At 33.3% G+C, this 14,538-nt stretch overlaps 1 protein-coding gene across 2 annotated transcripts; it reads right to left on the bottom strand.

Moving 5' to 3' along the window:
- Window positions 1–263: 263 nt before the first annotated feature.
- LOC140980353 (calcium-dependent protein kinase 21-like) lies at window positions 264–6,727 on the bottom strand. 2 transcript variants are annotated; one of them, XM_073446133.1, is made up of 9 exons: window positions 6,549–6,727; window positions 5,644–6,399; window positions 2,700–2,843; window positions 2,467–2,619; window positions 2,230–2,339; window positions 1,651–1,818; window positions 1,430–1,557; window positions 693–792; window positions 264–602 (listed from the first exon to the last, which is right to left on the bottom strand). In XM_073446133.1, exons 2-9 carry the CDS (start codon window positions 6,389–6,391, stop codon window positions 528–530), a joined length of 1,626 nt encoding a protein of 541 aa, XP_073302234.1. In that variant the 5' UTR covers window positions 6,392–6,399; window positions 6,549–6,727; the 3' UTR covers window positions 264–527. The 2 variants fall into 2 exon arrangements, with proteins under 2 accessions (XP_073302234.1, XP_073302240.1); XM_073446139.1 differs by lacking the exons at window positions 5,644–6,399; window positions 6,549–6,727 and adding an exon at window positions 3,259–5,632.
- Window positions 6,728–14,538: the final 7,811 nt, after the last annotated feature.

The raw sequence follows: 14,538 nt of genomic DNA, 5'->3' as shown, positions 1-14,538 counted from the left end.
AAATTGTATCCAAAAAAGACTTGAAGGCTCTGAGAGTACAACAACATTTTTTGTGTTAGTGAGAGACAATAGAAAAAAATTATGTTCGACATTAATTAAACACACATTTAATTATTGAGACGAAGATTTATTGATATTTGACCATATTCAGCAACTCAAATATACAGAAAGTGATTGGTTGGTGTTGCCGTGTCAGTATTTGTTTGACCTTACAAGCTAAATATTTCCTTCAAATGCATTCCCAATAGGAGTATTGCATGAGGTCCATGAAACGAGAAATAAACTTTATCTAAATCTATTTCCTCAAGGTCTTTGAGATAAGTATTAATTCTAAAACTGGATAATTTATGCATAAACTCGACAATTACAAACAATCTTGAACTTGAGAAGCCTCACAAACGTAACCATAATCGACTAGAAGAAATTAAAATATATGAGATGATCCAATGGGGAACCAATACATTTCAATATCTTCATAAGCAGAACTCTGTCACGTGTTAGAGAACATCCTGCTTAAAACATGTACTCTAAAACAGCTTCGCAGGTTGCTGCATTCCACTTCTCATCATTGCACAGAACTCCTCATAGTTGATTCGTCCATCCTATAACATGTAAGCACGTAAAAAATGCCCAGTGTAATCCTAAGGGGCTATAAAGCTGTATGATATCTTAATACAAGTTGATGTACATACATTATCTGTATCCACCTCTGAGATTATTTCCTTGATGGTGGCTTCGTCCCCCAAGCCGTACTCCTTCATAGCACTTTCCAGTTCATCTCTCGTGATATAGCTGACGTTAATAAGAAAAATAAAATGATTATCTTTCTTGACAGTAGAGCTTGAGGTAATTAGCTTTGAAAGAATCATTGAGTCATCTTCCAAGAGCTCAGACTTGTGAAAAAAATGGTTTACAACAGAGTATCATAATCAGGAGTCACAAGTCCAAAACCATTGGTGCACCAAACCCAATAGATATAAACAGACACATACATCCGCCAAACCTCCCGCCACAGCATTGGCGGTGTTCAGAAAAAGAAAACCGTTTCATAAAATTGGTCTTTGGTGCTTATTTCTGGGAATTTGCTGCCAAATGCCCCAGCACTTACATGTCTACATTTTATCAATGATTACAAATATGTATTCACAATCTCATGCTTATACTGTTATATGTGAGGAGCCGTGTCGAAAAAAATTCAAAACCTAGGCCGAGTTATCCACCATGAACTAGAGCTTTTATGATAGTGATATCTAGATAATTGATCACCAAAATAACTCGTGTCAAATTTAAAAACGTTGAACTAGCATAATCAAGCTTGGTGATAAAAAAAAACCACCCTGAATTTAATCATCTTATTTCAATTTGGAATCTCACCAAGTATTCAAGAGAACTATGCCGCATTTAGCGAAAAGAAAAAAGATACACTTACCCACTGCTATCTTTGTCGAAAAACTGAAATGCACTAAACAGATGTTCATCTCTTTCAAGCTTATGCCTGTGCATCGTGGCAGTGATAAATTCAATGTAGTCTATCGTCCCATTACCATCAACATCAGCCTGATATCAATATCTTCAATTGTTAAAATGAAAAGTTGTAATCAAACTACATAATGCCCAGTAAAATTCTCTACTTAATGACATGCTAATTACCGCTTCCATCAGTTGTTTTACTTCGGCTTCAGACAGTTTTGATCCGAGCCGAGCCAATCCCGTTTTTAATTCTTCGTAGGTGATGGTACCATTCTTATCTGTGTCCATATTAGTGAACATTGCTTTAAGACCTTTGATTTCTTCTTCCGACAAGCTTTTTGCAATAACCTGCATTTATTCCAGCAATCTTAATAACCAAAATCCATATGTTCTGTCCTTGTTCTTAGTCAACCTTTTTCATTCTGTGATTGTATCTTCTGAGTTCTGCCGAATATTAACATCACAGAACTAACAGCCACACATGCAGAAGAAAATGGTGAATCGTACCAGAACGAACGGAAACAATGTCTTTCTGAGAGATATATCAAGTGATTATAACAAATAGTGATGTGATATATTTGTTCAAGAAATTTAAAAGATTGAAAATTGAGCATCTTACAGAAGGCAGAGGAGTATTCAAACAATTTAACACTGTACATATTTGGCGGCTTAAAGACCAAGATTCTTTAAAATTTTGACGACTCTAACTTTCCAGTTTGCAGAATGTTTATCCAAAGTGAAAACAGAAGAAAGGTTTACCTTTAGTGCAAGTTTTTTAAGCTTATTCATTGCCCTGAACTGCTTCATTCTGGAAAGAACCGCACTATTGATTGGCTTGTCAGGGGCTTGCCCCTTAATCCAAGGGTGCTCTTGAAAATCAGAACATTGATTGTTTTAAGTTAAAGATGAATTGAAGATCATTATAAAACGAATGAACGTTCTTTAACAAAAGAGTTTAGTTCAAGTGTCAATTATAATATTGAATATTAGATATACCAAGTACTTGAGTAGAGGTAATTCTTTTTATTGGATCCTTTGTCAGCATTTTTCGAACAAGATCTTTGGCACTGGAGGATATGGAAGGCCATGGCTGGCTGTCAAAATCAACTTCTTCTTTCAAAATAGCATCAAATATGCCCTTTTCAGTTTCTGCCGCATATAAATCAAAGAATCATTTAGAAAGGAACTGATGCGCAAAATGTGTATACATAAATCAAGATTGGTTTTACCAGCCCAAAATGGAGGCACACCACTGAGGAGGATGTACAAAATAACACCAGCACTCCATACATCTATTTCCTTCCCGTAGCTTCGCCGCAACACTTCAGGAGCAACATAATATGCACTGCCAACTATGTCGCGATAAATCTTTCCTGAAATTTATTTATGATATTGCTAGTTATTAATGCAGAAAATACGAGAAGTCACTGAAATGCCAGCTAAATAGTTTTACTGAAATTAATTGATTGGAGGCATGAAATTTTATTAAAGACCATACAAAAGAAATGCTTATGTAAATTTTTTTCTTTTTTGGCATAAGAAACAAAATTTATTGATCAATTAAAATGTACAAACAAAGGATAAGACATTCATCCATTGTTTTGAAAACACAAATTAACAAACCAATTGAATGCCTAATCTTGACAAGAATAATATCAGCATTGACTTAAGCTAATATAAGTTGCCATAAAATTTTACTAAGGAACTAAATGAAAATATTGAAATCTTTGTCTCCTGTGCTTAAAGTGCGACCAATTTCTGTTTTTGCCCACAGTTGAAATATCTCACCATGTAATCCTTCAATGATCTGTTGGTTTCTTTTCTTTCCACAATTCCCAGATAAATGATATTATCAGTATCTTCCAGAATTTTTGGATTTCTTCTTTCCCACTATATGTTATTTTCTCCTGTCACACCCATTGAAACCCGAATTTCATCAAGTTCTTACCACATTGATGTAATGAATCCATAGGATTGTAAAAATGTGATATTTAGATTCATCGCCATCTCTGCATAATACAAACCAGCTCGAGGACACCGAGAGGTTTTTTCCGTTGTAGTACATTATAAGCATTCAATTTATTAAGTGATAAAATCCAATTAAGTACTTGTAAGTTTGAAGGAATTGAAGATTTCCAAACTAGAATTAATAACTTATAAGGTAATAAAGTTGGATCATTGATCAAATAGAAAAAAAAAGAAAAAAAAAGAGATTTTTAAGAGAATGTGCATAAACTCTCCAACGACCAAACCCTTCAATTACTCAACTTCATACAAACTAGCATGCTCTAATAAGAACTCCAATTCTACATCTTTTATTAAAAGAACTTCCTTCCTAGAATGAAGATTCCAACTTACAGAAAAGCTATCATGGACCCAAACAAAATCAGACATAGGGCTATCATGAGATGATGATAATTGGAAAGCATTGGCAAACCTACTTGAAAAAAATCTTACCCCCTGGCCCCTACCTAATAATCCTTCCACGACCTTAATCTACATTTATCTCAAACTTCCATCTGGCATTATCCTTGAATATCTCTTATAATGCTTTAATTGCTTTCCACAGGCATTTGGAAGCACTTTTTGACAATGTCGGACTCCCATTCCCCAAAACTAATCCCAAATTTTCTTACTCTGCCCTATGCCATGATGTGCCTTTCCATTAACTTTCTTGACCCTTTTCATTCTTCCTTTTGGTCTTCTTTAACCATAATTCAAAAGGACACTGACAATAAGAAGCCACAAATACATTTTCTCCCTTCTTGACACTTTTCATTTTCTTTCTCGGTCTCATGTAGTCCTGTTAACCATAATTTGTGCATTTTTAGACGCACAAATGGACTAATTTCGAAATGTTAACCAACTCTGGAAAGATATACTTTGATTGGAAAACCGAAGAATCATACACTAAGAAAAGAAGTTAAGGTTCTCATCAGTCAAAGATTTATACCACCTAATTTGCATTAACACCGAGAATGTGTTTCGCTGGCTTGATAAGATACCAAGTTCATTGGAATATAAACAATATAATTTTGTGTGATAGTAATAATGTGACATAACTATTAATGAGTTTGGTTGATTGGATTAATGAAGATGTGAATTCAATTCTTAAAACATATTGACTATTAGACCCTCACTAAAAACTTCTTCTAATCACTAATTTTACACATAATCATCTTTCCAATATTCATTAGTTTCCTCTCCCCCTTTCAGGATTTCATCCAATTGATTCTATTATGCCATTAACATGTAAACAAGGACATTCAAATCTTTTATTCCTTAGGATTTTTGAAGGATTGTTATGTGTTCTTCATAGACGATTTACTCGTTCTCATTAGCTTTTGATCTCCTTCCTGGTGGCTGGTTCAAATACTTGTTTTTTTTTTAGAAGAGGAAAACCTATGACATATTTTATGGGTGCACATGCTTTCAATGGCCAAGATATATTTTTTTTTTTTTCAAAAAATGCGAATGGCATGTCGAAGGAGTAGAAGATGAAGATATAAAATGTAAGGGATTGGGTTCCTCCACCAACACCTTACCTTTGATGCCGACTTTTCTTTCAGCATGTCCCTCTGATAGTGCCATCCACAGTCCTTTACCTTTCCAACTTTTTCTAGATTTACATTTTCAGAACTATGAGAGATGGGGATAAAGACGAAAACTGTAGCTTTGGGTTTTAAATAGGATCGATGATAGACTATTCATTCTCCATGGCGTTATGAATATCAAACCAACCAATACAGTGATTTGTGACAGTCCTATAGCTTTTTCTTAAGATAGCAGAAACTGTACCAAGATTTGGATGTGAATAGATTTCCCCCCTTTATCGTTCATAAGAATCATAGCCAGAGGTCATGACTCTAATCGCAATCCATGAAGAGATGCAAAGATAAGCAATCACAAATGAGCTCAAAATGCAATTCATGAAGAGGCAGGAAGGTAAATACTCATAGATGAGCTTAATCATTCAAACGCTTCTTTCAGAAATGCTAAAACTGTTTCCTAATGTTTAACTTTATTTATACGTGTTACTGAAATCCAAATAACTATTCATCAAAGGCTAAACATGTAGCACAAGGGCTCATACAGTGATATGCTCAACTGACATGATTGTCACCACTAAGGAAGAGATATACGTTTAGCACCATAAGCAAGAAAAATACACACCTTCTTCAATAAAAACAGAGAGCCCGAAATCTGTTGCTTTCAACCTTGCGTTTGTATCCTTACTTGAGAGCAAGAAATTCTCAGGTTTGAGATCCCTATGCATCACACCCATAAAATGGCAATGGTGCACAACATTCACAATCTGCCTACAAAGATCAGCGGCTAAGCTCTCAGAATAATGCCCCTGAGCAATAATCTTATCGAAAAGCTCCCCTCCACCACAAAGCTCCATTACTAGATGCACAGACATTCTATCCTCATAAGCACCCTTGAATTCCACTATATTAGGCTGCCCACTCAAGTGCTGCATTATATGAACCTCCCTCTTCATATCTTCCTTATCATTCTTACTCACAAGTTTCCTCTTCAATATTGACTTGCAGGCATATGGATGCCCAGAGCCAATCTCAGTACAAGAATAAGTTACCCCAAATTGACCCCTACCCAATTCTTTACCAATGTTGAATTTTGATTTAACATCCTCAAAGGGCTTTCCTAAAATGTTATTGGGCTCTAATTTTTGAATCTGGTTTTGGGGTTGCGATTGCTGGTGGTGGAGCCTCTCGGATTGTTGCTGGTGGTGGTGCCTCTCGGGCTGCAGCTGCGGCTCCGGCTGGGGGGTATAGTGGGTTGATGGTTTTTGATGATCTTGGTGGCTCTGCTGGTATCCTGTGTTTGCTGTTCTTCCTGATCTATAGCCCTTGGTATCGGGGTTTGTATATTTGTTCTTGCTGAAACACCCACCCATTTCTTTTTCTAGTAGAAAACGAAAATGGGGTCAATATTCCAGATTTATGAACGGATTTTTTCTAAAAATACTGAATTCCCTTGACAAATCCGTTAAAAGATTCAGACTTCGAGATAAAGAAATGGAAAATCAAAAATCAAAAACTTGGAAATAAAACCTGGCCAGGAGCAGTGATTGGGACCGAAGTAAGCTCCTAAAGATTTTCGGTGATTAACCTCGTCCTAGCATGGACGAATCACCACGATTATTTAAAGATCAGAAAATGGAATCTTTCAGCGTGTTGACTCTACAGCTCTCTGGTAGAGTGTTTTATACACGTTTTGCCTTTCCTTTATAATTTTTTATTGTTTTGGTGCAAGAAAAACGAGGTTTCCTAAAAGATAATATTTTAAAATCTTTTAAATTTAGGTGATTATGATGATTAATTGATTGTCTTTACTGGGACAAACACATTTTACTCCCCAAAAACCATCTGACCCCAATGAGATTTCTAAAAAAAACTCATAACAATTATATGGTCGGCATGCTCGTTTTTTTATTCGATACGATATCGATCTTTGATATTAGCTTTTTGTATTCACAAGAGCACCTCAGTACCGCACCCAGATTCGCAAACTCGAATTCTCTTTAACCAGGTTTTTACAAATCGAGGAATATCATTTCTGAACCATCAAAATGAGAAAATAAATTATAAGAGCATAAATTACTAATCAAGCAACTTAGTAATCAAAATCTCGATTTTATTCAAAATGTAAAGATTGAGTTCGAAATCATATGGAACATATGTGTTTGAATTTTGTAAAAGAAAATTGCTAAAACAAAATACTTAAGAAGATTACATTGGGCATGCTCATTTGCTATCATCGTCATATGAAGAAACTATCTAAAACACTGACAATCTGCTTGATATATTTCACAAGTTTTGTCCACTGAAAAATTTGCCCAAGATTAAAGTTTTCAAGTATTTTGTAATTGTGAAATTATAATTATTAATCGGTAGTTGGGTGATGGTTAGGAATTGTCTATGAAGAACACATACATAACAATCCTTCAAAACTTGTGATTAGTCTCAGATAGAAAAACTTATGATTAGTCTCAAATTATTCGAAGTAAATGACAAATTAATATTCACAAAAACTTTTGTAAGACAGTCTCACGAATCAATTTTGAGATAAGAATATCTTATTTTGGTCACTCGTAAAAAAATTATTAACTTATTATTGTAAACATAGATAGAGTTGACCCGTTTCATGAATAAATATCTATAAAACAATCTTATAAAAAAACCTACTGATTAATATTTCAAGTATTGTGCCCCGGAATAAATTACAAATCTTGGTGCATTAAAGCAGTGGCTGGCCTGGAATTTGTCATTCAAGCAGTGCACCAATATTAATAAAAGATGAAAAAGTATAGGTTTAAGAAATTAAATAAACACCGGGATAGGGTTTATAATAATAAATGGAGTGTCGTGTTACTTTCGAGTGGTGTACAAATTAGCGGAGTATGTGTATTTGTGATTAATTAGTTACATGTTCTATTCTCTACATTAACATTTTTTTTAACGAGCATGTCATACAAGATTTTTCGGGTGTGATTTATCTGATTGACGTAGTTTGCATGTCATTCCGTTCAACCCGAAGGTTTATAAAGTTCACACTCACGGATAGCGGCTGCTGCGAATTCCGTTACAAAAAAATAAAAATAAAATAAATGGGTGATGGGCTGAAGTGGGTAATAACATCCAAGTAACGGAAGGTGTTAGACTGAGCTCGATAGAATTGTCTTTCATAATAAATACGTACTGGGCTCAAAATGGTAAAACATTACAAACTGAAACTATACGTACGGGTAATAACCCAATAAGGTAGGCCTTCATGTAGCCCATTGAAATTAGTGATCAGTTTTGATATTCAATTGGGCTTAATAGCCCATTAATACGACAGTGACTGCCCGATAGTTTGTACGGCTTATAATCAGACCAATTTGCATAAGCCCAACAGTTACATGATTTGGTCATCCACGTCTCACTAGCAGGGATGTGCAATCGGTATATTCGGTTATCGATCGAACCGAATAGACCTATAACCGATTTAATCGATTTTATTTTCAAATAATCGAACCGATCGAAATATTCATAGAAACCGAATTAACCGAACCGATTTTTAAATCGGTTATTTCGGTTACCGACCGAAACAACCGATATTTTTTAAAAAATATGAATTTTAACACACAAAAAAAAACAATGGAGATCTTATAAATAACAATGAATATTGAACCAAAAATACCAATAATAAATAGAAATATTGAAGATAAAATCATTAAATGAATGAGTTTCTTTCTAATATATGAAAAGTTGAGTGACCTTCTAATGTATTTTTAATGTCCATATACAACTTAAATTAATATATTTACTAATTCGGTTAATTCGGTTCAACCGAATTTTTCAAATTAAAACCGAAATCGAACAGAATTAACTTATTGTCTAAAATTTCAAAATCGAACTTCCGAATTAACCGAACCGAATTTCTGAATTAATTCAGTTCGGTCGGTTAATTCAATTTAACCGAAATTTTGCACAACTCTACTCACCAGTGCGATTTATATCTGTTTTTGTTCAATTCGATGTGATGTAATTCTAACGCAGCTCCAAATTTTCATATTAAATCAGAAATAGAAAACTAAATTAAAAAAACCAATCAACCCATCGTTTGGGGACACGTATGCCGAATCATATGAAAATTTGGAGATTCCACTTAAGCTGTTAGTGCGACACGTGTGGTATCCGGACACGAGTGGTGGAGGGCCCACAAATCTGTCTCCCAGCTTTAGATTCCTCTTGTACTAGCATCTAATTTTATTCATACATTGTGAGCAATGAGACAAATATTTTGCAGATGAATTTGAATTTTTTTTAAAAAAATAAATTTATGTTAAAAATATTATTTTTTATTTTAAATCTGAATTGAGTTTATCGATCTCACGTAAAAAAATATATAAGATCGTCTCATAAAACACATATTCTTATTTATATTCTGAGGTCGCGTTTAGTTATATCTCTAATTATTTGAAATGGATTCTTATTATTATTTTTTTTTAAAAAAATTATTTTAATAAATTATTTTTCTGTATGAATAAATAAAAATTAACGTCAAAAGCAGTTTCTCGTCATATAGATAAGTATGTGCCAATTATATGGTTAGAATGTCAATTTATCGATGAATAAATGTGGCTATATAATAATGTAGGTATATGTTTAAATAAATTTGAATGAAAGTGAAATCATGGGCCACCCCTGCAAGCCCGAACAGGATGGATGGGCCCAAGAGTCCAAGTCCGGTCACTGCAAGCCTGCATCCAAACCACCAACGGAGCCCACTCGTACTGTCTAATCCAAAATCAAGGGCCCTTGAAAACGATGGCCACCAATCTCCTCTCTATCCACCGTTGCATCAACTCACACCAAACACCCACAAATTTAAATTTTATTTACACGGACGTATTTCGTTAGTTTTAGATAAATAAATAAAGAGTAGGTCTCTTGTGAGACGATCTCACGAATCTTTATCTGTGAGACGTGTCAACCCTACCGATATTTACAATAAAAAGTAATACTATTAATGTAAAAGGTAATATTTTTTCATGGATTATCCAAATAAGAGATCCGTCTCACAAAATACGACCCGTGAGATCGTCTCACACAAGTTTTTGCCATAAATAAAATATTGGTAGTAATTTGGAAATATATAAGAAATTGAAAGGACATTGTTGGTAATGACAACTCTGGCACCTGATGAGGACAAATGAAATCAAGGATATTTTTGGGTTCTGTCGATGCTACCTGTGGGGGCAGTGCCCTCACAGAATCTGAGCCGTTGATTTTAAAGAATTTGGTAGATCCCGCATATGAATTGGTGGACCCAGCATATGAATTGGTGGACCCCGCATAGATGTGGTTAAATTTGAGCCTTTGATCACCTCATGAGGGCAGTGCCCCATAAGGTAGGGTGAAATATTCCATATTTTTGATGGTTTGAATAGATTTTAATGTCATATTTTGGGAATTCTGCCTAAAATGGATGTGTTAGGGGTTTAGTTTTATACTTGGAATATATGTTAGTTCTTAGATCATCAACGTATATGTCAACTTTCTATAAAATGTGAGTTATTCATACGATTTAATGATATTAGAATAAGAGAAAGAAACATTCATGATATAGCATATTCGCATAGACTAACTTTCAATAGTTAGCTAAAATGATCGTCTAACTATGGTTCTTTTTTTTTTTTTTTAATTTCGCCGAATGAGATGGTTCGCGAATTGCATCGACATAGGATGGCAACTCCTTTTGGAAGTAAAGAGGAAACGTCATAGTTAAGCTTCAAGCTTAAAAGGACTTAGTATAGGAGAGTAAACATGACAATCCATTTTTAATTTTTTATTATATTTTTAATTATATCAAACCAAGCAATCGTTAAAATTAATCATTAATATATAAATCTCATAAACCTTCTTACTATGTCGAGTTTTATTTTGATGTCTTTAGGCTTTTTTATTTAAAATTTTATACAATCAAATATTTATTATTAAAATTTAAAAGTTAAACCTTATTAAAAAATAATTTTTTTAGAATAATGGGTACGGTGTAAAATGTCTTAGACAAGTAATAAAATTAAAAAAAGGTGTATACCAATGTAAAATATTTAAGGCGAGTAAAATGAAGAAGAATATACCCTAACAACAATATCAAGGCAGGGACATAGAAACTGACATATAATAATAATCGGTCTTGTGAGGAACGATTTGATCGGATACAAGGTTCAAAATAAAGTTGCACTTTCAGCACTCGCTACCGATTTTTGGTAAAATGAGAGACGTCGGATTCATAATCCCGAGTAACTCGATATTACGGTACATATGATAGCCAGACGACCGGCCATCATCAATCGCAAGTAACTTAACAGGTCTTCCAAATAAATATAGGTGCCTAAGTTAGTATGATGAGTTTTGAATCCAAGGGGGAAGACAAGACTCCATTATTACATCGGCTCCGTCCTTGATCAAACTGTTAAGATTGGAACTTGAACCTAACTCAATTCAAAAACTAACTCAAGAAAAGAGGATTGTCTAAATCCACATATGGAAGTCCCAATAATTTTATCCAAGCGATGGACAAGTGACAACTAACACAAACCAAAGTCTTGCTGCTGTTATATTTCACATCAGCCCACACCACTAGGACCAACTCCAACCATCTAGCAAAAGAAATGTCAAATGTACATAAAATTCACTGCACATTATAAGTTCATTATTCTGCTACATTTCGAAGCTCCTTTCGGAGGGACCTCTGTATTGTGGCCACTGACACTGAAATCATGATAAGGTTTTGAATTTATTCATAAAAAGACAAGTTACTTTCGAGTCCCACCAAAAAATCCTCAGCCGTCAAATATGCCTTTAGAGAGACATCGTTCTTCATACTTTAATTCCTTCGTATTTTTTTCCCAGATTAGGGTTTGATTTACTAGGGATTAACCACATGTTAAGGAAAATTTGTAGGTAGGTTGCGCAGATTTCAGTTAAGATTTATTTGGTGCACGAGTCGGCCTGCCACTGTGTTTCTTGTTTTGTCTACATCGCCATAGCTTGGCCCAAACCCGGGGGACAAACTATTTAAGTTTTAACCTTATGAAAGTACATATCCAGAAATAAAAATGAGTACCTTTTTTTTTTTGTTCCATCTGCACTAGTTAATAAAATCCTTTTTACCCTCATAAATACTGTAAAATTTTGTCAAAAATGTGTACATGTTGATGAATTTTAATGTTTATTATAACGTTGAAATCGGCCGTCGCTATTATTAGGTGTGCATTATGTAAATTCTCAAACTAACGCAATAGTTTACAAATCATACTAGTCAGTGTAAAAAACCACACTATACAAGCAATATGTGACAAACTCGTCCTAGAAGATGTAGGTAGATGTAATCGAACTTCTAATTATTAGTCAAACGCTCACGTACTTTACAAACTCAGACACCACTTAGTGTCACTCTTGCATCATTATTACTAGTACATCGACGCACGCATATTTTTTTATAATTCATTTAGTTTAAATTTAAATGAGGATCAAAATACAATTATAAGAAATAGTGAAAAGCTATAATGCAATTTTGATATACAAATTAAAAAATAAATAAAAAAAAGAAATAAAAAAAAGACTCAAGTAGGAATTGAACCTACAACTTAACGTATAAAAAACAAAGACTTTATCTGTTGTACTACATATGGTTTGCATTAAAATTTTAATACTTTATTAATATATATAATTATTAAAACAAACATGACATAAAAAATTAGTTACTGTAAATGTTTTAAATTTAATAATATAGTATAGATTATAAATGTAATTGGAATTCCCATGTGATAATGCTAACAAATAACAATCAATTATTCATAATAGTTATCATAATCACATCACTAATTAACAATAATAACATCTCCAAAGCCACATCATTACATTATCTATATCATTTGTCATGTCACTTCTAACCGACGTGGCATATACGGTGACTTGTGATGATGGACATGGAAATCATTTTACACCATTTCTTATATATCAGTTATATTTGTTCTATCATTAATTAGGAACTGAGCTACCAAAATCGAGTATAAAAATATTAGAATAAATCAGGTTTTAGTCTATATGAAAACTAAATTAAAACATCGTAAAAATTGAACGACCTAACTGAAATATACGCAAGGATGAATATTTCTTGATTTCATAGGAGTTAAAGAATAAATCAACCAAAAATACAATACTTGTTTTTTTTAAAAAAAAATAATAAAAATAAAAAATATTATATTAGACAAAATTAGTCGAACAGGAAAATAATTTGTTCGCTCCACTGATTTGTTCGATTTTGGGCGTTGGTCTTTTAAAGTTTAGTTTTTGTACAATAACTTTTAAGTTTTAGTTATTTTGATCCGAATACTGACATGATATTTGATAAGTCGAAAATTTTTGATGGCATACTTTGTGTCATGCTAGTATTTTTTTTCAATGTCATATCAACACTCTAACCAAATACAAATGAAAACAACAAATGAAATTAAATTTCGTCCACCAAATTCACTCTTAATAAACACACAATGGATCACAATTCAATAAAATATATATATATATAATGAAAAAAAGGTTATTTTTCTTGTCGAACTATACGAGTGCCAATTACAAATGGGGTAAATCCAACTTTCACATAGACATCAATAATTGGGATTCGAGACCAATTTTTATATGCCATCCAATGTGTCAAATCCAGAAAAGACTGGTTAACAATGCCGATTCTACCTCAGTGGACCATATCTCTCCGATTAAAATAATTTTAGCATTTTCTTCGGTCAAAAAGTTTGGTGCTCAAATTCTCATACATTTGATTCATTTTTTAATTATAACATTTATTATCGATTTACAATAAATATATTAGTAAATATTAGAGTAGGTATTTTGTAAGACGGTCTCATTAATCTTTATCTGTGACACGGGTCAATCCTATCGATATTCACAATAAAAAATAATAATCTTAGCATAAAATGTAATATTTTTTCATTGATGACCCAAATAAGAGATCTGTTTCACAAAATACGATCCATGAGACCGTCTCACACAAGTTTTTACATAAATTTATTTTATATAGAGAGGAGGGTACCATGCACATATTCACATTCATCTTGCTTTCATGTATCAAACAGCCATTCTCTTTATAGCGAAATTCTTAAATAAATATAAATTTAATCCATAAAATATTTTCATTAGATAAATATATAAAACTTATGCTTAAAGGGAATTTGATTAATAATAATAAATAAATAAATAAAATATATGGTAAGAGCGTGTCATCTACGAACCAACAGTTGGGCGTGTAGCTGGAAATCACCACCATTAGGCAATGAAGTTATTTTGTTTTTACAGTGTTGATTTCATGTTCCCAATCGCACAATGTTTTGTATAGATTGTCTGAATTATACTGACATTGATGAAATTCAGACAAAATGAAATCCAAATTCAAATGCAACTCTTGTGGGGCCGCTCCACGCAAAAAACTTTTATATATGATGATAACCTTGGCCATCGTAGTGTCAATTAA

Source organism: Primulina huaijiensis, chromosome 1 (assembly GCF_012295235.1).
Source record: "Primulina huaijiensis isolate GDHJ02 chromosome 1, ASM1229523v2, whole genome shotgun sequence".
NCBI classification, from domain to species: Eukaryota; Viridiplantae; Streptophyta; class Magnoliopsida; order Lamiales; family Gesneriaceae; genus Primulina; species Primulina huaijiensis.
This window is presented reverse-complemented; position numbering and strand designations above follow the sequence as displayed.